This window comes from Mytilus edulis, chromosome 6 (genome assembly GCF_963676685.1).
Source record: "Mytilus edulis chromosome 6, xbMytEdul2.2, whole genome shotgun sequence".
Classification (NCBI taxonomy): Eukaryota; Metazoa; Mollusca; class Bivalvia; order Mytilida; family Mytilidae; genus Mytilus; species Mytilus edulis.
This window is the reverse complement of record NC_092349.1, coordinates 63,847,384-63,873,892: the sequence shown is the minus strand read 5'-3', so window position 1 is coordinate 63,873,892 and position 26,509 is coordinate 63,847,384. Positions and strand designations below refer to the sequence as shown.

The 26,509-nt window shown below is 32.2% G+C and overlaps 2 protein-coding genes across 2 annotated transcripts; both read left to right on the top strand.

Annotated features, from left to right (window-relative positions):
• Nucleotides 1-724: 724 nt before the first annotated feature.
• On the top strand, nucleotides 725-3,475 carry LOC139526577 (chondroitin proteoglycan 2-like). Its single transcript, XM_071321735.1, has 4 exons — nucleotides 725-839; nucleotides 1,569-1,725; nucleotides 2,211-2,356; nucleotides 3,263-3,475. Exons 1-4 carry the CDS (start codon nucleotides 800-802, stop codon nucleotides 3,355-3,357), a joined length of 438 nt encoding a protein of 145 aa, XP_071177836.1. The 5' UTR covers nucleotides 725-799; the 3' UTR covers nucleotides 3,358-3,475.
• Nucleotides 3,476-6,555: 3,080 nt separating this feature from the next.
• On the top strand, nucleotides 6,556-11,833 carry LOC139526562 (chitin-binding domain protein cbd-1-like). The gene is made up of 4 exons (XM_071321721.1): nucleotides 6,556-6,697; nucleotides 9,923-10,085; nucleotides 10,917-11,065; nucleotides 11,694-11,833. The coding sequence occupies exons 1-4, from the start codon at nucleotides 6,652-6,654 to the stop codon at nucleotides 11,768-11,770; spliced, it is 435 nt and encodes a 144-aa protein (XP_071177822.1). The 5' UTR covers nucleotides 6,556-6,651; the 3' UTR covers nucleotides 11,771-11,833.
• Nucleotides 11,834-26,509: the final 14,676 nt, after the last annotated feature.

The following is a 26,509-nucleotide window of genomic DNA, read 5'->3' as shown; positions in this document are numbered from 1 at the left end:
TTTGAATATATTTCGTACATTTCAGGAAGAGCTCTCTCAATAAATTCTGCTGTTTTGTTTTTGTTTTTTTTCTATTGTCGGGTTGTTGTCTCTTTGGCACATTCCCCATTTCCATTCTCAATTTTAATGATTAAATAGGTCTCGGCAAAGGCCTCTACGGACCATTCAGTGAGGTGGTACATAAAGTTTCTTTGATATGCAGGTAGCATAAAACTCGCTATACGAGGTATAATGGGTTTAACGGTCTAATCCCGATTGGGCCCGACTGCTTATTTATAAATCCAACACAGCCAAACGGACCCCCCCCCATATACATGAAGCACAGGTTTCACAGCCGATACCATATTTCTATACCCGTCAACCTTTATGAATGTCTCTATCTGGCCATTATTTTAGATAAAAACAACACATTTGAAAATAAGGTCATAGATATAAGAAGATCAAGAGACAACTCTCCATCCAAGTCAAAATCTATAAAAGTTAACCATTATAGGTCAAAGTACGGTCTTCAATACGGAGCCTTGGCTCACGCCAAACAGCAAGCTATAAAGCCCCCCCCCCCCCCCCAAAAAAAAAAAATAAAAAAATAAAAAAATAAATAAATACTAGTATAATTACTCATTTATACATGAAAAATACTGTTTTATTGAAAAACTAATGATAACGTTTTTAAGGTAAGTACATACAGACATGACGCTTGCAATGTTTCATAATTCTGCAAGAGATAAGATTCGGTATGGGAACTTCCTGGGTCATTTAAAGATAATACATTAACATATTGTCGTACTCCCAGACAGCCATGTTGTATACGATTTTTCTTCTGATTATTCCAGTGTCTGGTAAGCGAAGTTTTATGGTTTAAATACTAGTAGTCAGTAGCTTAATAATTACGGTTATTTTATTTTTTTCATGCCTTTGTCGATATAAAAATACGCTTTTGATGTTCATGATTACGACCAGAGATAAACAATGCTTGAGATTGGCAACTCTATAAACGGAATCTGAAGTTCAGTGGTTGTCGTCTGGTTATGTAGTTCATAAGTGTTTCTCGTTTTTTATATAGATTAGACCTAGACTGTTGATTTTCCCGTTTGAAGGGTTTTACACTAGTAATTTGTTGGGCCCTTTACAGCCTGCTGTTCGGTGTGAGCCAAGGCTGCGTGTTGAAGGACGTACCTTGTCCTATAATGGTTTACTTTTATAAATATTACTTGGATGGAGAGTTGTCTCATTGGCACTAATACCACATCTTCATATATCTATATATTATATATTTGACTGCTTTTTGCAATCGGATTGTTTGAATTAAAAATTAATGAATAAAACTATAGTTTTGATATGTTCCGAAATACTAGAATGTCATTTCCTACACAGCCATCCCAAGTCATATAGTTTTCAAATGAAATCGCTCGCTGTGTCGTAGCCAAGATGTGTTAACGTGATGCTTAACTTGAATCAATCAATCAATCAATCAATCAATCAATCAATCAATCAATTCCTTGCATTCGATTTTAATCAATATGACATTTAATGTTTTTAAATACTGTAAATGGTTAAATTCTTTTCAGTTTTTGCTGGAGACTGTGTAGGTAAAGGTGATGGAGTGTTTGAGATAGGCTGCAGGTCATATCTGACATGTACAGGTGGTGTTGCCAAGGTAACTAATTGTCCAAACCCACCGGACCCTAATACAGTGTACAATAACCGAACAAAAACTTGTGATACGTAAGTACATTGTAACTAATTAGGTGAAACCTATCTAAATTAAATGCTTAATCTTTACATCAACCAGAGACACATATACACATGTGTATATATGTCTCTGCATCAACCGAACAAAAGCTTGGTATTCATGTGTACATTGTACCAATAATGCAAACCTATCAAATAATAAAACTATACAATTACCGAACAAAAAATTGCGTAAGTAACAATTATTCACAAAGTCCTAGCCTGTATCAGGTTTAAAGAGAAAACAGTTTCGAGCAGACCGCTTGAAATTTACATGATTTTTTGACAAGATTTTTTGGGGGACTAAATATAAAATGATTGCAAACTTTATTAAGTATCAAAATACAATATTTTGTTTACTTACTCAATTATCAATGAAATAATATTTATAGATCAGCAAATCTTGTAGGGGGTAACTTACTTAATGTCAGAATACACAGATTATGAAATTAACGTGAAATGCTTAATAATAATTATAGGCCAGCACATGTAGGACCACCATGTGGAAAGTTAGAGGACTGTACAAACAAACCAGATGCCAGATATCCCGACTTATTTAATACTTGTCATACCTACTACACATGTCAATTTGGAACCTACTTTGGTCACAATTCCTGTACTCCAGGTACGTCAGAATATTTTTTTCGTTGATTATAGTATACGAAACAGACAAAAATCATTATCTAATGAGCCAAACACGTGCATGCATGTCGGTGTTTCTTAGTGATATACATGATATAGAATAATTATTCTAGTTTATGAAGTATTTTAAGGAGCAATTGATGTGGTTCATGCATGAAGAATTTCCAGAATAATCAAGAAAAGATTGACTGAATTCGTGATAGTTACGACTACCATATTTTATTACTGAAGTTTTTCTACACTTGTAAGATACACAACCGTCAATTTTTTGTATAAGATGTATAAATTAAAGAGGTAGGGATATTTTCCTCTTTAATTGTTTCACTCACATCTTGAAAATCGGAAAGTTGTTAAAACAAACACGAACTCTTATATAAAGAGTCCATTTTACATACTTCCAAAAAGTCAAAATGTTCAATGAGATACAATTTGCAGTCAAAGGAAATCTTATAAGGCAAATAGAGGTCAGCCGTTGGTCTCCAAAGGAAGACAAGTGCCTACCATATATCGCCTTTGTTTAGAAAAATTATTAATAGACTCAACCATTATTATTTTCTTGTGTACTATTATTTGTTTGTTTTTTTCTCTTTTTTTTTTTGTGTCCATGACGTTGTCATTTTATTTTCGATTAGTATTCAATGTACTGTGGATTTATTTATTTTCGTGGGAACCCATTTTCATTTTATGAATATTTGTTTCGTGGTTTTGCCAAAGTCCGCATATACAATATAATACATTCTTATCGAACATTTGGGTTCCTTTGAACTTTTAAATTCGTGGTTCCTCTATACCTACGAAATCAACGAAAACTGGTATCCAACGAATAATAATGAATCTACAGAATTAATGAAAATCATCTTAATATTAAAAACATATTGTATTATTGTAGGATTGGTATTTGATTTTAAGCTTCAGACTTGCAATTGGCCTCAAAATGTACTTCCTCCATGTGGGCATTACATTCCAACGACTGTCTCAGGATGAAATTTCGGCAAACAAGAAATACAACGAAAGGAAGCAGTGAAAAAACCCATGACAATTCTTGAATAAATACATCAGTGACTGCTTTTTGATTTCAGTTTGTAATAAATCTTTTAGTGTTGTTTGTTTTGTCTCCATTAAACAGAGACGTATTAAAATCATTAAATCGCAATAACTTTACTTGTATAATATAATTATGAAGTTGAAATTGCCTAGTTTTTATGTATCACCTACAATAGTAGCATTATGTTTTCTAGTCTGCGCGTCCGTTGGTCTGTAGGTCCATCAGTTCGGCCGTCCGTTCGTCCGTCCGTCCGTCTGTCCTTATAAAACCTGTAAGATTTTATTTGGTTTGATTGCCAATGAGACAGCTTTATAATATAAAATATGTAAAGTGGGTAAAAAAGGATTGAGAGACCGAAAACGGAAATAATGTTGATTCTTGCAATTAAACCTTAGAAATGAAATCAACGATCAGTTACTAAAGTATAGGAAAACACAAGTTACAGATTTTGAAAAAAAACCACATCTTTCAATCACAAGTTTCCGGACTCCATTGTTTAGAAGATAACTGTATTGCATTTTAAGCTCCGACGGTATCAATTGGGGATTTGATGGTCGCAAATTAAGTTTACTGGCGACGCGTTAGCGGAGACAGTAAACGGGTATTTGCGACCATCAAATCCCCAATTGATGCCGTCGGAGCTTAAAATACAATATTGTTATCTCCATTCTAATGAAACTGACAGAAAACAACGTTAAAACATGTAATTCAAATCTGCAATATGTAGTCTGCGCTTGCGCGTACGTCCGATAGCATCAATTGACAAAAAACATTTGTTTAACGCCGGATGACCACGGATATGTTAATTTCCATAGCCATAATCCGATCCTGTTTTTCTCCGATTGTGCCATTACCAAATGCAACTTATCATCGAATATTTACATGCAATGATGAACACGAGTCCCAAAAGGAGGTAGAAAAGCTTTTGACTATTACAAGACAACTTGTTAAAGATAAGATTTTGGATAATACATGAGTATCAGTTACTGTTTCAAATAAAAGCAATGTAGTTATACCGTATAGCGGGTTATTTTCGCTGGTTTAAAATTTCGCGATTTTCATTGAAAAAGGTATACGAAATGTTTTGGCGGCTATTATTTTGACGGATTCAAATCTTTGCATGTACACTTTTTACACTCCGCGAAAATAACTCGCTATACGGTAGTCTGCCAAATCTACAATTGTAACAGACCTTCGAATTTATATAACTATTAAAATTATTTATGATAAAATAGGATGGGGGAACTTTTGTTGAATGAAGAAAATCACATCTTTTTCTACATATCATGAATAATAAACAAGCTCTTTTATTTGTCATATTTGCCACTGGACGTTAAGCAACCAACAATCAATCAATCTTTTATTTGTCTCTATGTATATTACTTTTACTATTTAGTCTGTTTTTGGTTATATCCATTTTACGTGATTCTTTTCTTATATGTTCCGTCATTGTATGTGTGCGTGGGGGGGGGGGGGGGGGGGGGGGGGGTAGGAGGAAATTACGAAGTCCCGAAGTCCCGATTTTAAATAAATTTAAATCCCGACATCTCGAAATTCAAAAAATGAATTCCCGGATCCCAAAAGGCTAAATCCCGAAATCCCGAGTCTAAAAACACCCGATCCCGGAGTTCCGATAAAGGTCCTATCCCCCCTCATTGTGTTATTATTCTATGATAATTTTTGTATTCTTGTTTTTCATTTTTTGCCAATGTGATTTGTTAATATGCTTTTTTGTGTTTCTTTGATACATACGAAGTGGCTCTGTACTAATACATCCCGTCATTGTGTTATATATTGTTCTATGATCATTTTTCAAATCTTATCTTAGTCTGCTTGGTCTATATTTCTTGTTATGATTCTTTGTTACATATTTGTTTGTTTTTATGGTGAATAAGATTATAACACAATGTTGGCTGCTGGTACTTCGTTTTGGTCACACATCGTTGTCAATATAATGGAATTTGATGCGACTGTCATATAAGTGAGAGGTTTAGACATTAGACATTAGAAAACGCCTGTACCAAGTCAGGAATATGACAGTTGCTATCGATTCGTTTGATGTGTTTGAGCTTTTGATTTTGTCAGTTTCCGTTTTGAATTTTCCTCGGTGTTCAGTATTTTTGTGATTTTACTTTTTTGCAATCTAATTCCCCTAACAATTTTAAGTACAACTGCAGACCTTACACAACAGAAATGATTTATACACCGATATTGCAGAATTTTACTGAACAAAAAAATCTTTTATGTACTTCCGACCATCCCATCAGGGAAAAAAATATGTAAAGTTTATCGTGTTTCTTTTCAATATAAATTGTTATGGTAAATCTAAACCAAACTATTCTCTCAATTGCCTCACATGGTTCACGAAAAAAAAAAACCAACAGAAAGATAAAATTAAACGATATAAATTAAAAAAATTATTATGGAACAAAGTTATCTGTTTATGCATTTGGTATTTCCGTATGAATGTAAAGTTGTTTCTGGAAGAAACCAACATCATCAAACGGTGTATTTTATAGCTGACTATGCGGTATGGGCTTTGCTCATTGTTGAAGGCCGTCCGGTGACCTGTAGTTGTTAGTTTCTGTATCATTTGGTCTCTTGTGGAGAGCTGTCTCATTGGCAATCATACCACATCTTCTTTTTTTCTATATTAAATAATCCTAAGGTATATATGTATTATGTTATGTACCGAAATTTGATCTTACTTTCTGATAGTTTCCTTTCTCAGCACAGTAAAGTGATAACAAAAACTATCTTTAGAAATTTAGAGCGATCGTACCGTTGTCAATGAAATTAACAACGCCGTCATAGGTAAAATTGCGATAAATATTGTTTATCTCAACTCGATTGCTTTACTCACTTTCGCAGTACCGACAGGTCCATGGATTTTTTTGTATGAAAATTTGGTTCCTACCGACCTGAAAGTATGTGGTTTCATATTAGTTTTGAACTCTGTGACATTCTTTTAATCGTTTGGGATTACTTTTGATTAAAACCCTATGACATGCCTTTACATTCAAGTTGCCATGACAGAATGAGGACTGAAATCGGTCATTGGTTTGAACTCTGTGTCATTCAATTATATTCAATTGTGGCCTTTTCGATATGAGAACGGGAAATCCCAGGACAGTAATCTGTCATTACTTTGATAATTCCAGACGAAGTTCGTGCACGTGAACTTGTTATCGTCTGCCCTTTTACTTATCTTAAATTTCAATTTAGAATAAGCAATGGAGTACAAACCAGCTGTTTTGTTCCTAATCTTCTTGTGTTATGGTAAGGATTGAGTTTATTATGTAATGTAATTTCTAAATATTACTTATATACACTATTTCATTATTTTTCTTTTGTTAGGATAAATTTCTACATTAAAGGAAGCCACTTCAATCATTCTACGTTAGGCCAGTTCTCAGTCACCGAGAATTATAGAACTGGCAATATCAAGTTTTGTCTCTAATATTTTGTATCTTTTGCAATGAATATAAGTCTCAGAAATGATTTGTTTTTAATGAATTGGTGAACTTACAACTGTACTTAAATGTAATTTGATGACCTGCATTTATCAAGCTTTACCACAAAAAAGATGAAATTTCTCACAGATCCTTCCTAAATGATAAACCATAATGTGTCCATATTACACGGATGCCCCTCTCGCTGTATCAATCTCTAAGTTAAAAAATACCTTGACCAAAAACTTTAACCTGAAGCAGGACAGACGGTCGGATTGTCAGTAGGAACCTGATATTCAGTGATTGTCGTTAACATTGTTTATGTGGATCATAAGTGTTTTTCGTTTTTCGTTTTTTATATAAATTAGACCATTAGTTTTTCTTTTTGAATGGTTTTGCATTAGAATGAAATTCAAAACAGTGTGGCTGTGGCCATTAATTGACACATTAAATTCATCAATTGACTGGGACAATTTAGGTGAACGTTTGTATGTAACTACCACTGCTCACTATGTACTTTTTAAAGACACTTAAACTATGGAGTCACCAAAGGTTCTCAACACCTTGATAAAGTAATTCGAAAAAATAATCAGAAATAACACGATGTTTTGATTTATATCAATTATATAAATCAAAACATAAAGGTCATTCCTGATTAATTTTTCGAATTATTTTATAATTAAAGGCGTTAAGAAACCTTTGGTGACCCCACAGTTTAAATGTCTATCGTAGGTACGTCGTGAACAGTGGTCGTTACAGACAAACGTTCACGTAAATTGTCCCAGTCAATGGATGAATTTAATGTGTCAATCAATGGCCACAGCCACACTGTTTTGAATTTCATTCTAGTTATTTTTGGGAATTGAAAGAAGCCACTACAATCATTGGATGTGAGGTCAGTACAGTTTTAACGGACTGTCACCGAGAATTATAGGACTGTGAATTTCAATTGTTTTACCCAATATTTTATGTCTTTTGTAATGAATATAAAAGATTTATTTTTAATGACCTGGTGAAATTAAAATAGTTCTTAAATGTAATCTTATTTACCATTCATCAAGCTTTACCACAAAATAAGATGCAATTGCTCAAAGATCCTTCCTGATAAACAAGAATGTGTCCATAGTACACTGATGCCCCACTCGAACTATCATTTTCTATGTTTAGTTGAGCGTCAAATTTAGGTCAAATCTCTAGTTTGGTATTCAAATTTGAAAAATCATATAATAGGGAACATATGCGCTAAGTTTCAAGTTGATTTAACTTCAACTTCTTCAAAAATTAAGGCAACAGTAGTATACCGCTGTTCAAAAGTCATACATCGATTGAGAGAACACAAATCCGGGTTACAAACTAAAACCGAACTTTCAAGGAAACACATAAACTGTAAGAGGAAAAACAAGGAAACAACAGAACACTGGACACTGAAAAGTACCTTGACCAAACACTTTGCCCTGAAGCGGGACAGACGAACTGATGGACATTAGGAACCTGATTTTCAGTGCTTGTCGCTTGTTGATGTGGATCATAAGTGTTTTTCGTTTTTTTTTATATAGATTAGACCGTTAGTTTTTCTATTTGAATGATTCAAATCAACATTTAAACTATGCATAAACATGATAAATATCGTTTAATGAGGCAAAACACAAAATAAAACGATTTTTAATATCGGCCTCTTGTTTGATTTCAATTATTTCAGTTCATTCAATTTCACAAATTATGTCTGTATTTTCTGGACATCGTTACGGTGCATAAATACTTTTTTTGCATGCAGTTTAGTATATATATTATACATAGAACGCCAAACAAATTTTAAGATAAATATATAATTGTTCTAAAACACAAGTAATATGACAGGGGAAACGTAATATTTGGTGTAATACATATGATAAACAAATGTAGCATCGTGTGATGCGTTATATAACGATAAATAATTACCTTTTCTATATCTAAACTTATATCTATTTATGGAATATTAACTTTCATGCCTCTAAATTCGTTTTTCTTGTCGCTAATAGTCTTTTTGTCACTTCTTGTCGCTAAAATTCTTCTTGCAGCTAATAAGTGAGACCGTTTTTAACTAGTCGTCTTGGGGCCGTTTATAGCTTGCTCTTTGGTGTGAGCCAAAGCTCTGTGTTGAAGACCGTAAATTGACTTACGATGGTTAACTTTTTTACAATTTGTGACTTGGATGGAGAGTTGTCTAATTGGCACTCATACCACAACTTCTTATATCTATACACATATACTACATCCTTGGATATCAAATATTCGGCTTTGAGCGTTTAAACTAAGTTAAACCCAGAAATACATGATCATTAGATATAAAGAGTACTGTTTTTTTTACCTACGCCATACCATACCACTGACTACATTGTTCATGATTAAGTCCTGATTATCAACACCAAAATTTATTTAAAAATGCATATAACTATTTAGTAATGTGACAGTAATTATTCATTTGTCTGTCCGTTAAATTGTTAAAAGTAAAATATCTAAAATACCGACCTCCGAGGAAAATTCAAAACGGAAAATAAAAAAACAAACGGAAAAATAAAAAGTTCAAACTCATCAAACGAATGGATAACAACTGATATATTCCTGACTTGGCGCAGTCATATTTAAATTTAGAAATTGTGAATTAAACCGGGTTTCATAACTAGCCAAGCCTGTCTGGTTAACATAAAATATAGTTTTTCATAAGCACAAGAATTTTCTCCAGTTGTTGATGAGGATCGCGAAGACTTTTTGTATAGTGCTGTGTAATGTTTTGTTTGAATTACATTTTGTCTTTTGGTCATGATGTTGTTTGATTTTCATCGACTTAAGGTTTTGATGGCCAATTGTTATCTTCATCCTTGTTGAAATATTTTACGGTTCTGTAGTTCTGTCGTGTTCTAAATGCGTGGCATTATTCCCTATTTTTTTTCAGAAGTTAAATTTATCTATTGATCTCGTTAATATGTTTTTCTAAACTCGTGATATTCTAGTGTGAAAGCAGTGTGTAATATCATGCTATTTACTTATTTGACATAAAGTGATAATTTTGTAGATGTGTCATTTTCTGCGGATTGTATTGGACTACAAGATGGTAATTACCAGTTAAATTGCCAGACGTATAAAGCATGTATCAACGGTACTGCAGCAGTCCACAACTGTCCTACACCTCCAGCTTTAGAAATTGTTTTCAACAATGTGACGCGGAAATGTGACATGTATGTACGCAACAATCGTGTTACTGACTAATTATATATAAACAAAACAGAAATCAACATTGTGTTTTTATTAAATTTATTTGCCACTTTTTCATGTGATCTTCACTTATAAAATTGAGAATGATAATGGGGAATGTGTCAAAAAGACAACAACCCGACCATAGAACAGACAACATCACTTATGTTTATATTTTAAGATACATATGTCAAATCTTTCGATAAATTTAACAATTTACTGTTCTATTTTTCATCATAACCATAGTAATGGAGAAGAGCTACATATACATAACATAAATGTATGAGAGAGCCGTGGTGTAGTGGTTAGTGCATCGGACTACTAACACAAAGGTTCCTGGTTCAATTCCCGTACGGGATGACAATTTCAGGAACTGAATTTTCGGCTCTCCCTTGAAACCATTTGCGAGTATGGTCTTGAGGAAACGATGATAGTCCGTCGGAAGGGGACGATAAATGGCTGATCCGTGATAAGAGAGAGCCATATCTCTTGCACGTTAAAGACACCCGTGTAGATTTTGAAAAAGAGCAGGCTAATGCCGCTACAAGACACCACTCGCACCGGCAAAGTGGAAAGCGGCAAAGTGGAAAGGGATTAATAAAAGTTGCAAAACTTGTTTCCCAATCTACTTTAAATACATATGTTTAAATAAATATGTTTAAACTAACATAAATATATAATAGTTTACTTCAATTTTATTTTGTTTTCAATTTAGACAGAGGCGACCAATGAATTCAACCGATCTTTTTTTTTATTTTTTCTACAAATAATCTTCATTTCACTAGAAGACAAGTGCAACATATATATTTTTGTAGACCAAGTAATGTCGCTTTACCATGTGGTGGATACCATTATGACTGTTCAAGTAAAGCAGATGGTGATTATGCTGATTTAGTAACCAATTGTACTTCGTTTGCTGTTTGTTATAGCGGGAAACTAGCAGGATATCAACATTGTGCAGCAAGTGAGTTGTTTCTGGCGGTTTATATACATTATACAAGGAACAAACACACTACTGCCCAATAAAGGCAACAGTAGTATACCGCTGTTCGAAATTCATAAATCGATTGAGAGAAAAAAAAAATCCGGGTTACAAACTGAAACGAAGAAACTATAAGATTAGGCATACTTTATATTACGTTGAACATACGTGTTTTGGAAATCACCCTGATCTTTTCAATGACTTTTTAAAGGATTGCAGGGTATAGCTGTATATAAATAAGCAACATAGTTATAACATACCAATGTGATATTTTCATCTTTCATCAATGATTGTTTTTACCAAAAGGGGCTCAATAGACAAAAAAAATCCGGACCACGCGCACGTTACATATACAAAAGAGACATCAGTGACGCTAGAATGAAAGTTAAATGGCTCCCAAAAAATATCTTTACAACATTCAAACAGATGACGACACAGTTGTCAATAACTGAGATAACTTTGACGACTACAACGTCAACGAAAGAAAACACACATTGTAGTTCCGCAAAATAAAAAGTTAGATACGTACTTTTAATTGTTTCTTTAATACATGTAATCCATTGATATTATATCTTTATGTTATTACAAAAGTTTGAAATCTATTTTACAGATTTGGTATTTGATGCAGCAATACAGACTTGTAATTGGGTCGGGAGAGTCCCACCACCTTGTGGTACCAAAATTTGACCATATGTTGTCATATAATCACTTGCAGTTCATCCATTTTAACTAATAAAACACTTCTAAATATTTTAGTATTTATGTTATCCAATTTTGATAGTTTCTACATATCATATGCAGTAATGAATGTTTAAAATAATAACTTATCCAAAAGCGTATTCATAAATTCATCCATAGTTAATTAATGATGTTTCCTTGTTTATAAGTTTCTCCTGACTTTTGTATGTCAACATCTTTAAACCCGTTCCAATCCGCTACATGAAATGTATGGAAACGATATTTCCTGTTTTTATATGACATACAAAAGATGTCTCATGGTATACCTGGCAGAATAAAGTGTTTCGAATCATTTCTAAAGGATAACAATAAGAAGAAAGGGCATGATTACCAATAAGAAAACTCTTTACAAGAGACCAACATGATGGTGAAATTCACAACTATTGGTGACTGTATTATATCGCCTATAATTTTGGTTACCGTTTGTACACATATCAGGTCATTAACTTTTTGATGTAATTGTTTAACATTATTTTTTATGATTTTAGGCCCTCTAGTTGGTATGGGGGATTGATTTTTGCATACTGTTGGAGTCCCTACGGGGATATACGGTTGCTTACTTCTCCGTCATTTGGTTATAGGTGTAAAGTTGCATCATTGGCAAGCATAACACATCTTTTTATTTTTATATAGTCGCCCGATTGGTTATTCGACTGAACGTTCCCAATTTTGTAATTTTGACTGAGTGTGGATTCGAATTGCATGTAATGCATGAATAGCGGATGACCTGTGGACACACCTTATTATGATACCTTTGGAGTTCCATAAGTTTTTGCTCGTCATCTTGATCGAGCTCTGAAATGTTTACGTCGAAAAACTGTTGCCTTATGTTAAAAAAATATTATCATTTAGTGTGTAAATGATAGGCAAATATAACATAGATGACGATATCTTGATCGAGTTCTGTATTATGTACGTCGATTAACTGTTACCTTTTTTTTTTATCAAATTATTATCATTAAGTGTATAAATGATAAGCAAATATAACAGATGACGTCGTCTTGATCGAGTTCTGAAATATGTATGTCGATAAACTGTTACCTTTTATTTTTTATCAAAATATTATCATCAAGTGTGTAAAAAATTAGCAAATATAACAGATAACGTTAATGATATGGTTATAGTAGAGGGTTGTTTACAAAAAAAAAATAATGTTGCAAACTCTAAAGTTCCATGCTATCAAGAGAGGCTTACTTACCTTGTCGATACATCCGGTTAAGTGATTGATACAATTTCGTTATTTGTTCTTACTTTAATTTCTGTTTCATTTCTCTTGTGAAGAGTTGTCACATTGGCAATCACACTAAATATTCTTTTTTATTATATATCTCAAAATGAAGTTGCAAGATTTGATCATCGGTACACTATTGTCACCTAGAATTGATTACATTTGATAATGAATAAGGGCAATGCACTTGCATTTGATTTTGATGGACTTCCCGTTTTGAGTTTTCCTCGGAGTTCAGTATATTTTTGTGATTTTACTTTTTGCATCAAAGAGCATTTTCGTAATAAATAACGAAAATTGGATAGGTCTTAAAATAGTTATCAAAGGTCGATCATTGAAAGGTTATGACATCATTTGATACATGTAACAATTTATCAATGTAAACTTCACTTCTCAACCGTCTCAAGTCCAAAACAAATAAATGAATTAAGATTAGATAGCATACGAGACCGACAATGGTCAGGGGCTTCTGACTCGGGACAGGCGCAAACATGCCGTGGGGATAAACATGTTTTGTGAGATCTCAACCCTCCCCTACCTCAATCCAATGTAGAAAAAAAAACACACAGCAAAACGCACAGTAAAACAACTCAGTTTAACATTTGTATGTATATATTTGTCCCGAGAGATTGTCTCAAGTGAAAACATATGGAGTTCGTACTACAAATGCATGCTATAGTCTGAGTTTAGTTGGGGAGAATGTACTATTACATTTTAAAGTCGGATGTCACTATGATATATACATAAAAAAACTATGTTTTATTCTGATGTTTTGACAGTGTATATAATAGTCTCTCATAGTTATTTAAAGAATGACACATGTATTCTAAATTTCAATATTGTGTCATATAGACTAGTGTTTAACTATTTATGTATGTGGTGAGACTATAATAAACTATTCAATTTGAACTTGAACTTACATACAGTAGTCTAATATATTTATTTTGTTATGTAACAACACATGTTGCCTTTATCACTTAATTAATTCAGGATATAATGTATATTATGATAAACTCAAATAAAATGTCGTGTTTATACAAGCGTTAACGATCTATTAACATGAAATCGAAATAAGTGAAAAAAAGTTACCAAAGGTACCAGGCTTATAATCTAATACGTCAGACGCGCGTTTCGTCTAAATAAGACACATCGGTGACGATCAGATCAAAATATTTAGAAGCCAAACAAGTTCAAAGTTGAAAAAGCTGAAATTCATGTCACAAAATTTAGAATACCTTAAATATCCTTTATAAACTTTGTTTGAATATTATTATCTAGATGTTTTGTAAGATCCGTCACGTAAAACTGATATCAGAGCGCAAAGCTTAACTTCGCTAAAATTGTCACACGGAAACAATTCTTCCAAAATTATCTCTTATGTTCCTATGAATAAACATGTGTTCAAAGACTTGGTGAAAACATTTAAGGAATGACTGTAATTTGTTTTCGGTCTATGAAGAAATAACATAAAAATATGGTGCACACTGAGTAACATGCGTGCACAACATTTTTTTAATGTTATTTCGAATAGACAGAAAACAAATAATTAGAGTCATTCATTATAATTTAATTCTAAATTGCATTTTAAACCGAAATAAATCATGAAAAATCGTTGATGACATCACGGCCACATGACAAAAATATGTCTATAAGCTGATAGACAAAACACTGTCCGCCAATCAGAGGACGCGTAACATCCAACATTAGATTTTTTAGTTATTGATAAATAATATTCATAATAATAACTATCTCGTTTTTAAGATATGTCCTTTTTCAAGTTGTATTTCTAATAAAATATTAACTGGTAAAACAGAAAGTTAGAGATGAGAAACTTAAAGAAAAAATCCTGATGTTCATAAAAACCTAGTTTGAATATCATATATATCACATAATATGTGTAAATTTTTGGCACAATAGCTTTTATATACGACAAAAAGTAAAACATAAAAAATACCGTACTTCATGGAATATTCTAGAGAGAAAGTCCCTAAGCCGTGGCAAAATCAAATGCTCAAACACACCAAAAGACTGAATAGCAACTGTCATATTCCAGATTTGCTACAAGCAATTTCTTATGTTTATGTGTAAGCATGGTCTGTGGTTATTTCTACCAATATATCTTTATCTAATCGAGACAGTTTTAAACGTTTGTATCTTAATTTACGTCATAAGAGTGGTTGAAGTGATCGATATCTATGGACATTAACGTTATATTGTCGTAGCCTCGTTATGATATGATGCACCACAAAAATCTAGCACAGACTTTTCGGTCCTTGATAAAGAAACCTTACAATAAGATATTACTGTAGATATATATTTCCAACTTCCGAAGCAAGGTTGTCGGCTCTCCGAACTTTCCCGAAGTCCTGCGTTTAACACCCTTGCCTTCATCCGTACTCACACCGTGCAAGATCTTGCAGAACTTAATCATCCGCAGCGCATGCATACATTTTTTCGTTAATTGCATAAACATATATTTAAAACATGTTTTTGTATTAACTTTAACGGTTCATTTTTAAACATACGACAATTTGTAGCCGTTTGACCATTCTGTGGAAAGTGCGTACATGCGAACTACTTTGTTTACGTTTTCCAAGTTGGCGACCGCCAGCGTACAAACCATGCAGGTATGATTTTTACTTATATTAAACGAAATAACTGTTTTAAATCATTGTATATGACAGAATTCAATTGCATAGATGTTAGGTCTGTTCGCCGGTGAACTATATACAAAATTGCCGTTTCTTGGGAGCAGAAATACCAGGAATTTTAAAAAGGTACTTAAAAAAAAAGTATCATACTTTATTCTAACTGCGGTACCATACTGTGGCATGCATAACTTCATTCTCACAAACAGAAAATAGTGTTTGCTGGATATTAAATATGGTACTCCATCACTCCCTCCGCTCAATATAAAAAAAAACTGCATAATGTGCCATTACTGTGTGGCATTATCATGATCAGGGACTTTCGAAGTCCCTGGCATGATCAAGGCTTTGTACTATACAAATCCTTGGCATGATTAAGAATCAAATGACATAGCAATCAAAGGTTACCTATGAAATTATGGTGTCATTATTTATTTGTACTTGTATGTTATGGAAAGAAAAAATCTACTTCACAGGTTTTGAAACCTAATTATATATTTTTGTCTGTGTCTATAATTTCTAAACAATTTACATTGATCTGGAGTATATACACTCAAAAATGTGACAACTCCTTAACATAGATAGATAAATATTCATAGTTATGTTCAAATGCCAGAATCAGAGTTATGTATTTATTTACAAAAATGTACAAGTAATGTATAATCACCCATTTTTTTTACAATGTACATGTACATTCCATTTATCTGTTGGATCATCCACTAATGGATATAGTTTACAGAAAACCAGGCATATATAATACTGTTTATAAATATATTCCACTTACCATATATCTTATATGATTATATATTTTTAATTTAAGTGTTTTTGTTGAATGTATGCTATTTTGGTGTCCCTGTCTGCAATTATTCCCCTTTAAGGAGGTAGACCTAGGTTAAGGGAAATAACTCTTAAAATCACCAGTACGTTTGTGTCAGCTATTTTCATAAATATGTTCTAAGCTTCTTGGATACATAGATTATTTCCCATCTGTTTCAGGTAAATGGTTAAGATTAATTGACGGAACTTGACTTTTACAAACGCATAACTGATTTAAAGAGTTATCTCCCTGAACCAAGGTCTACCCCCTTAATATGTTGCTGAAGGTAAAGACATAGAAAAGTCAGTGCAGAGGGGAAATCATGACCAATACCCCTCTTTTGTTGACTAGTCGTATATTTTAAAATATATACATGTATTATTATAGTGCTAATTCTGATGACAGATAACTATTTTTTAGGTTTTTTGTTACTGATTATCATGACACTGTCATAACATGAGGTGCCAGGACAAGCAGGAGATGTGAGAAGTTAGCAGTTTTAAAATTTTAAAGGAGGATATATGTTAATTTCAATAGTATTTTATCTTTTGGTAAGTTTTAAATAGTCTTATATATAAAATAATTAGAAATTTGTATGTGTACATGTAGAACATCAGTTTTGTTTTCAAAAATAGGACAAGTGAATTCATATTTAAATTAAGTTGCTAGTTCAAAAAAAATGACATGTGTAGTATTCTGACAGCCTAGTTAGGTTTTATGAAAAACTAAGGTCATATATAAATGCAAAAAACTGCAATCTTTTGAAACAGATAAAATAATGGGAAATGGCAATTTTAGACCATGAAATATAGTCCTCATAAAAACTGATTATTTCTGTACTATGCTAGATATAAAGGTTGGGTCAAACAGTCCTGCTTTTGTACTTGAATGTTGGTTTGATAGTAAACTAATGTGCAATTTTATATGACTGTAAATGAAAAATCAGCTAATTTGGATATTTTTGTCAAAATAGTCAATATTTAGAGAGTGTGTTCGGAGTTCAAAAGACCATATGGCCATTAAAAAGAATAGGTTTGTTTGCCCTATAAACCCTACTACCCAGAAAAGCTGCCTACTCAAAATCTTTTATTGTCCTGATTTGAAGAAGTTTTTTTTTAATCAGATAGGCATGAAGACTAATAAACATCCGATACTTCAATTTCTTTTTTTGGAAAAAAAAAGAAAATACCTACCTAGCCGTAGGCTACCTATCAACTATCTCAATCTTGGGGTAGGGTTTGGGCAAACCAAAGTATTCTTTTTTTTAAGTGTGGACTATTCTAAATATGAAAAATAAACTGGTTTTTTTCTGAGATTTGCTGATCTGTGACTCTTTCATTCATATTAAAACATTCAATTTTGGTAAAAATTGGCAAACTAAAGCAAATTTATTGTTTTTATAGCAAATCACAAAATTTTTTATCATATTATATATTAGTTCAATACACTGTTTCATAAGGTTTTCATCATCATGCATATTATGTAAATATTGAATTCTGTCACTGATCATGTGTATTCTTAACATATCAGATAATCTATTTATGATTTTCCTTTTCTTGATTTGAAGTTGAAGAGAATTGGAGATTTGAGCCACATTAAACATACATGTATAAAAAATATCTCTGCATATTTGATGCCCCAGACTAGTAAAATTTCTTTCGGACTAGTAAGTTTTTGCAAAACTTCATTTGAACCAATAAGAAAAATGTCAAAATATTGGTCTTTGGACTAGTAGTTGAGAAAAGTTTTTGGTGTAGTTATTTTCAAGCAGAAAAAATGAATGGATTGATTAAAAATTATTGAAGGCTATAGCTATATTAGTCAAAATTAAATTATTTATGGAAAATATGCTTTTCCGGTGGCCTCCTGTCATGCCTGTTTCTAGCTATAAATTGCACTTATCAAAGACTTAGACAGACGCATGTTTTATTTTACTATACATATATATATCAGAGTTTGAATTATTTCATCTAGAATGGTGTTTTTCTATGCATTCTACAAACTAGTTTTCTTTAAACGAAGCTCTAAAATACCTTGTGAAATATTCAAGCTTTTAAAATACATTCTGTAGAAGTTGCAAAGGGAGATAAGATCAACATGTAATAGCTTCAAAGATATGAAAAAAAATTATGTTATATTTTACTAGATTTTGGCACATGATCTCCTGTTAAGGATGTTTGCTCCTCTACTTTTTGAATTTTTGCAAGAATTTCGGAATCCTCTGGTTTTATCCATGTATTAACTTTTAAAAAATTTGCCCCACTAACCCTTAATTTTCTTTTCATATTTTTATTACATATAATTTAAAAAGCCATATTTAAAAATCTTATGAAATCCTTGTTATTTTTTAATAGTTTTTTAAACAAAAAAGGTGCCAATGGTAAGTGAAAGAAAAATCTAGAGAGAATTATTTCCCGCCAAATTTTCGATGGCTTTTATCTCGAAATCAAGCACACGGACCCTCAATTTTTTTCTGCTTTTTTAGTTTCTTTATTTATATACTTTCAATTTATAACAGTCTTTTAAAAAGCTTGTTATTTTTTAACAGAGTAGCGAACATCCTTAAGTTCTGAATTTGAGGTATTTTTATTTAATTGTTCATGTATCATTATGAAGTGGGTTTTTTCTTATTTTTGTATGAATTATTCTGATAACTCATAAAGTCAAATAGAAAATACAAAACTTTAATTTAAAATGATATGCAATGCATAGATATGGGAAGATGTGGTATGAGTGCCAATGAGAAGACTCTCCTTCCAAAATAACAATTTATAAAAGTAAACCATTATTGTTCAAGGTCAAAGAACATATATTATAAATTATTAATTAATGATTTTTTCTTCTAGAATGGACATATTATATGGAAGTACTGTAACAGAGAAGCTGACTTGGAAGAAATATACTTAGTATGTTGTGTGCTGATAGAGAATGACAGTCACAGACTTTTATAAATGTTGTAATTCAAACAATTATCATACACACAGGAAATTATAAACATATATAACTTTTACTTGTTGTATCTTAAAAGCAATCTATGGAGAAGGGTCATAGTAAAAAACTAGTAAATTTTGATGTAAGCCATTAAAGACATCCATATTGCCTTTAATAATGAGAAATAGTTCCACACCATATAGTCTGCTATTATTAAAAGGCTTAAGATGAAAAAGTATGAAATGATGCTATTGAGAGTTCAGTTCAAAGCCTAACATATGTTAATGCACCAGAATACATTTTGAGAATACATGGAAATCTCTACTGAGTTTTAGGTGTTTAGGTCAAACATGAACAGATTATGAAATTGTATGGTCAATCTTTTTTTGATGATGTACCATTAATTTATTATTACGATAATAAAGAGTGGAGCAAGTGTTTAGCTCACCTAGTGGCCCAAAGGACCAAGTGAGCTTTTCTCATCACTTGGCGTCCATCTGTCGTCCGTTAAATTTTACAAAAAATCTTCTCCTCTGAAACTACTGGACCAAATTTAACCAAACTTGGCCACAATCATCATTTGGGTATCTAGTTTAAAAGAATGTGTCAGGTGACCCGGCCAACCAACACTGATGGCCACAATGGCTCAAAATAGAACATAGGGGTAAAATGTAGATTTTGGCTTATAACTCTGAAACCAAAGCATCAAGAGCAAGTCTGACGCGGGATAATAATGTTAATCAGGTCAACATATTGTCAATATATATATGCCTTGAAATTTTCAGACAAATGGGACAACCCATTATTGGGTTGCTGCCCTTAAATTATTAATTTTAAGGAAATTTGCAGTTTTTGGTAATTACATTTGTATCTTGAATATTATTATAGATAGAGATAAACAGCAATATTGTTCAGCAAATTAGGATATAGAAATATGTCAACATGACCTTAACGGTCAGTTAACCCCTTAAGGAGTTTTTGCCCTTTATAGTCAAATGTTTGTAATATTTTACAAAAATCTTCTCCTCTGAAACTACTGATATAAAAAAAAAATAAAAAGTTGTGATATGATTGCCAATGAGACAACTCTCCACAAGTGACAAAAAATGAAACAGAAATTAACAACAAGAGGTACCCAGACGGCCTTCAACAATGAGACAAATTGAACCAAACTTGTTCACAATCATCAATAGAGTATCTATTTAAAAAAAAGTGTCCGATGACCCTGTCCGTAAACTAAAATGGCTCACATGGCTAAAAATAGTACTTAGGGTAGAATGCGGTTTTTGGCTCATATCTCTGAAACCATTTAGAGCAAATTTGATGAAGATGCAATTGTTCGTTAGACCCAGATATATCTGCCCTGAAGTTTTTAGACCAATTAGGCAACTTGTTGTTGGGTTGCTGCCCCTGAATTGATCATTTTTAGAAATGTTTGCAGCTTTCGGTTATTATCTTGAATATTATTATAGATAATACAAATACTACAAATAAGTCAACATGACCAAAATGGTCAATTGACCCCTTAAGGGGTTATTGCTCTTTATAGTAGATTTTTAACAATTTTCTCTTCTGAGACAAATAAAGGCAACAGTAGTATACTGTTGTTGGAAACTCACAAATCGATTGAGAAAAAAAAATCCTGGTTCCTAACTAAGACTGAGTGAGGAAAACGCATCAAATATAAGAGAACACATATTAACAGAAACACAACGTACACATTGTAACACACACAGAATGAACTATAATATAACAATGGCCATTTTCCTGACTTGGTACAGGATATTTTAAGACAAAAAATGGTGGGTCAAACCTGAGACTACTATGTGTTATTGTAGTCTCAGGTTAAACCTGGTTTTGTGGCATGCCAAACAACCTCTTAAATGGCAATGTTCATTATAGATAGAGATAATTGTAAGCAGCAAGAATGTTCAGTTAACGTAAGATCTACAAACACACCACCAACACCAAAAACACATTTTTTTTCATGAATCCATCTGTGTCCTTTGTTTAATATGCACATAGACCAAGGTGAGCGACACAGGCTCTTTAGAGTCTCTAGTTTAGATATTATAAGCAACTGGCTAACTATAGTTGGATAGTTTTACGTTTGACATTTCAGTGCTTTAATGGCTAATTAAGTGGTATGGGTTTTGTTGGTTGTTGAAGGCCGTACTGTGACAAACAGCTGTTACTTTCTGAGTCATTTAATCTCTTGTATAGTTGTCAAATTGGCAATCATACAACATCTTCCTATACTAAGCACTATTGCCGTAAGATATGGACAATCATCTTTGTCATTTGTACATGTATGCAGCTTGTCTATACATTCACCATATGTAGACACTTATTTCCTGATAATGGAACACCGTATCGGTGGTCACTTGGTAGCGTGTTTGTCTAGATGTCGTGTGTTCAAAAACTGATAGGTCAAACCAAAGACTGTAAAATAGGTGTTTGAGGCTTTTCAACTAAGCACGTAGCATTAAGGGTCACGAGCAAAGACTGTTCTACTTGGAGTCAGAATAATTGTGTACTAGCACGTTGATAATCAGCCTAAGTAAAAGTGTCTAGTACAAATGAAGGTAAATAATCATATCGCATAATTATGTTCTCGTCTTGAATAACTAAGCACATACATTTGCGGTGGACGTTGAGCAACCATAATTTTTTATATCATTAATTTATCTTAATAATAAACAAAACATATGGGACAAGAACTGTCAATTGAGACAGAAAATTTGAGATTTTTTGGTTGAACAAGTTTTGAATGATTGATAATAAGTGTTTAACGTCCAGCGATGCATATTACACACATATACAACATATAATATATATGTATAAACAACTCGTCTAAACATCAACGCAACAATGTTAGAGCTGTAAATTTGCCGAAAGCAAACTTTTTGTTCTTCCTTCGCCGGGATTCGAACCCATGCTTCTGATATCTATGTATAATATATATGTTCCGGACCATACGCGTATGGTCATGACCGTATGGGTATATACTCATATGGTCGGGATGATTAACAAGTTTATAGTTAATACTTAAATCTTTATAAGGTATAGCCATTCTAGTTGTCTTGTCTTGTCATTAAAAGATGGTATCGAAGGTCGTTGGATTATATAATAATGATAAAAAGATTAATTTAATAAAAATAAGCACGCAGTTTCAAGATATTCTTGTATGATAATATCAGATATTATTAAGATTGCATCTTTTAATATGTTGTTCGATAAGTACTATTTGTTTTGATTTGCTTATGTGGACGGTTGTACGAATAAGTAACTTTTAATTATTATTTCAATTTCAAAATTCCACATTTTTTGAAAATAACCCATGCATAGCTTTAAAATAAAAAATAAAGTGTTGAAATTGAATTTGCCTTTGAAAGGAATAGACAGTTGTCTGAATTTCTTTTCTGGAAAATACTGATAATAAATTTCCAATAGCTGTACCTGGGGGAAAGCAATTAAAGTTTGAATAAGTCTTATGGTAAAATAATAGTTTCAAGTCTTTTCGTTTCCACTTGCAGGTTCGACTTTATAAAGTAAATGTTGTTTTTTCTTTTCATTTTAAGAATATATTTAACTCTACATTTGATAAAATGCAAACTTGAAGAAAACAAATCGAAAAGTTAAAAAAGTTAATTGAAATTTGTATAAATCGAATCGTATATTTACAGCGTCAATTCATTTCTATTTTTTTGCTTTTTGGGTCTTTGGTGTAAACCCCAAAAAAGTAGTTCCGACCACAAAGAGTAGTGTCCCTTTGAACGCTTGTAGATTACCATGAAACTGACAGTTTCCATATCGTGACGTCACAATACAAAATAGCAAGTCCGCATACACGATCAGTGACGCAGAAAATACAAAATGCCGGTGACGGCAAGGATTGATTGCCGAGTTTATGAGCTTCGGTCCTTGCTTGGAAGTTGATATATTTCAACAGTGACGGTGTTACACGACTGAAAAAACTTGTATACTTGTATATGGGATTGACTGGCAGCAGGATAGCCTCTAATACGGGTTCAATCATTTTGTTGGACCCCCTGATCTATGACTTTAAGACTGTATTTTTCTGCTTCTCCACAAAGCAAGATGCATTAGCGAATAGGAGCAGGTATTGGTTTACTCGTAGAAAGACAAGTGTGTCATTATAGTGGTTACGCTCTCTTGTTACCTAGCATAAGGAAATGCGACTTTAAGTGTTGGGCATGTATAAAAAGGTATATGCATTTATCATTATCATTTCATCATCCTTAATATATATGTAATATTTGTCGCTGGATATAAAACATACATCAGCATCATCATAAGTACTATAGCTTCAGGCTAAATCTCCACCATAAGTACATGTATTATATATTATAGCTTGAGCCTTCTTCGTCGTAAGTATTATAACTTTAGGCTTAATTCTTATCTGAAAAATGCGGCGGGGTTAGACATGTTTGTGAGATCTCAACCCTCCCCCTATACCTCTAGCCAATGTAGAAAAGTAAACGCATAACAATACGCACATTAAAATTCAGATCTTTTAGTATAGAAAAATGTGTTGATTGGTACATTTCTGCAAGTATCTAGTACAGCATCATTACCCAATTACTGTAATAGGCGGTCTTTCGGAACACAAAACCGATATTCTAAAGATAGTACAAAGCTATGGAAACGTCAAATATGTTAAAAACCGAAAAGTGGTTCAAATTTAAGGAAACTTTCATGAAATGTAACTCGTCATTCAAACCTGTGTCATTTAAACGTCCAAATGTGAAAAAAATGTAAATAAAATCCTTAAGTTAACTAATTCATAGTTAATTAACCGTTAAAGATGCGACCATAACCTACCTCCTTTGTTGGAAGGGTATGCCTTAGACAATTGATTGCCGTTGAAATTCTTAATATTGCTGTTGTTTCCATGGAGATAATGCTAAACGTGCAATATTTATTCAGAATTGAAAAAAACGTCAAGTAAAAATAACACCTTGTAAATTTTAGGCATAATCTGTGATCGAGTGTATGTACACAAATTCAAGTCTGTACAGCTAACATTTTTTTTCAAATAAGCTAGGTAAAATGGATATCATTAAACGTGCTTTTATTCTATACATAAAAAAATCGGTCTTTTAAGAGTAAATCGTCATCAATGTACTTTAGATGAATCAAACTAAATCGAGTAACAATAAGTGAACATGCAAACGATAATAGTGTAATTAAATTGTTTAAGATCAAATACAAATCAAATGCATGTATAATGTGATCAACCATCTGTTACCTATTTAAAGAACAAAATGTATAGTAAGTAAAGATATTTGAATATAAAGTCTTTAACATTTTGCTAATTGTTTGTGAGTTATAATGGTGATAACATTTAAAACAAGTATCCATTGTTTTGCAATGCATAAAAAATCAAATTACCAAAACTTAGGGGTTTGTTGTCAGAATTTTCATTACATTATAAATAAAACATCAATCTCTATTTCTTCCAAAGGGTCAAAGTGAATATTTTGTAAAAAACTTACGAAAATTAAACGGGCCAAATTGTGTTAGTAAAAGTGTTAGCTACCATCTCAATGCAGAAAATATTTAAAGTTACATAGTTCCGAGATTTTGAAAATACTACGTAATTGTCACCAATAATTTCTTATGATTTCAATTAGACATCGTGCAATATTTTTTAAGTTATGACATTACACAAAAAACCTTCAAAATGTATAGCTAAATAATCTATGAAAGTTTTTTGGAAAAACTTTGTTCTTGATCTTATTACAGTGCGATCACTTAAAAGGTAGGTCAGTAGTGGTTTTTATTTTTGCGGTTTATGAATGGAATGTAAAAAACTATATCTCGAGTGAACGCGATTGATAGTTTAGATTATTTTTACCGATAACCGCTACGAATTTCAGCTGACGGCGACTATAATAATTAATACCTACTGAAATTAAATATTATAAAACATTGAAAAAAATGAAAAATAAGAAGGCACACCAATATGATAACGACAAACAAAAGCAATTCAAATATCAATTAATAAAATTCATAAAATTTTGCAAACTATATTCGGAAAAACAAAGTCATGGTCAAAACAATGAAAGACAACTAAAATGAATCGTATGATAGGTAAAGATTGTTTAGGAGTACTTAGTTAAAACTTTAGAAACGCATTTAACAAAATTATTTGGTTAGCAATAATCGGTCCCGTTACGTGCGTACGTCGAGTTAGGTACGTATGTCATTTTATTGGAAATCTCTAATAGTGGTTGAGGTTATCTATCCCTATGACACTAATGTTATTTTGTCGTAGCCTTATTATGATATGATGTCCTATAAAACCTGCACCACCAGTTACTAGAACAGATTTCCTTGATCTTTATGAAGAAACATGAGTATGAGTATAAAATCTGTCGCTTGGTACATCTCTAAATATATATGTACCAAATAATAACAAGAACAAAATTATTCCAACCACCACTTTTATAGATGTTGAACTCATTAGTTTGTAATTTGACTCATTCAGAATTTAACTATAAAGTTTGACTGCTTTACTTGTATGCAGATACTGATATTACTAAAGATCAACGTATAAGATCTTACTGATAATATTGCACATGCTTAGCAAAGAATTAACAACACGTAGCATATTAAAGTTATCGGAGTGTACTAGCCTTTAATGATTTAAGAAATACTTGGTCGATAGGATGATAATTAAGGTGAATATGACCAATTACACAGATTCATATGCTTCATTACTTCTTTTAATATATTTTTATTAATATCATAGTTTCATTTACATTGTGGATAAGTCTTTTTCTCTGCACAAAAACTACTAAGTCAATCGAAAGTCATTTATTCAAATTTATATATAAAAATATAAACATAGTTTTAGTTTCATCTTGAAATACATTTAACTTTTTGCGACTTTCAATTCATTTAACATTTATACAGGTTTTATATAATTTATGCAAGTTTTTTTTATAGAAATTATGTGAATTAGTTAAAGATAAAGTCTTCTCCGCTGAACAAACCGTTTTTATCGAAACATTTTGTAAAGTTTGTCTATTCGGAAA

Excerpts from the sequence above, each read along its gene's own strand:
- LOC139526577 (XM_071321735.1), top strand. The coding sequence starts at position 800 with ATGTTGTATACGATTTTTCTTCTGATTATTCCAGTGTCTG. Across the intron at positions 840-1,568 it reads TCTGATTATTCCAGTGTCTG|TTTTTGCTGGAGACTGTGTA; the intron begins GTAAGCGAAGTT and ends AATTCTTTTCAG. Across the intron at positions 2,357-3,262 it reads TCACAATTCCTGTACTCCAG|GATTGGTATTTGATTTTAAG; the intron begins GTACGTCAGAAT and ends GTATTATTGTAG.
- LOC139526562 (XM_071321721.1), top strand. The coding sequence starts at position 6,652 with ATGGAGTACAAACCAGCTGTTTTGTTCCTAATCTTCTTGTGTTATG. Across the intron at positions 6,698-9,922 it reads CCTAATCTTCTTGTGTTATG|ATGTGTCATTTTCTGCGGAT; the intron begins GTAAGGATTGAG and ends ATAATTTTGTAG. Across the intron at positions 10,086-10,916 it reads GTGACGCGGAAATGTGACAT|ACCAAGTAATGTCGCTTTAC; the intron begins GTATGTACGCAA and ends ATATTTTTGTAG.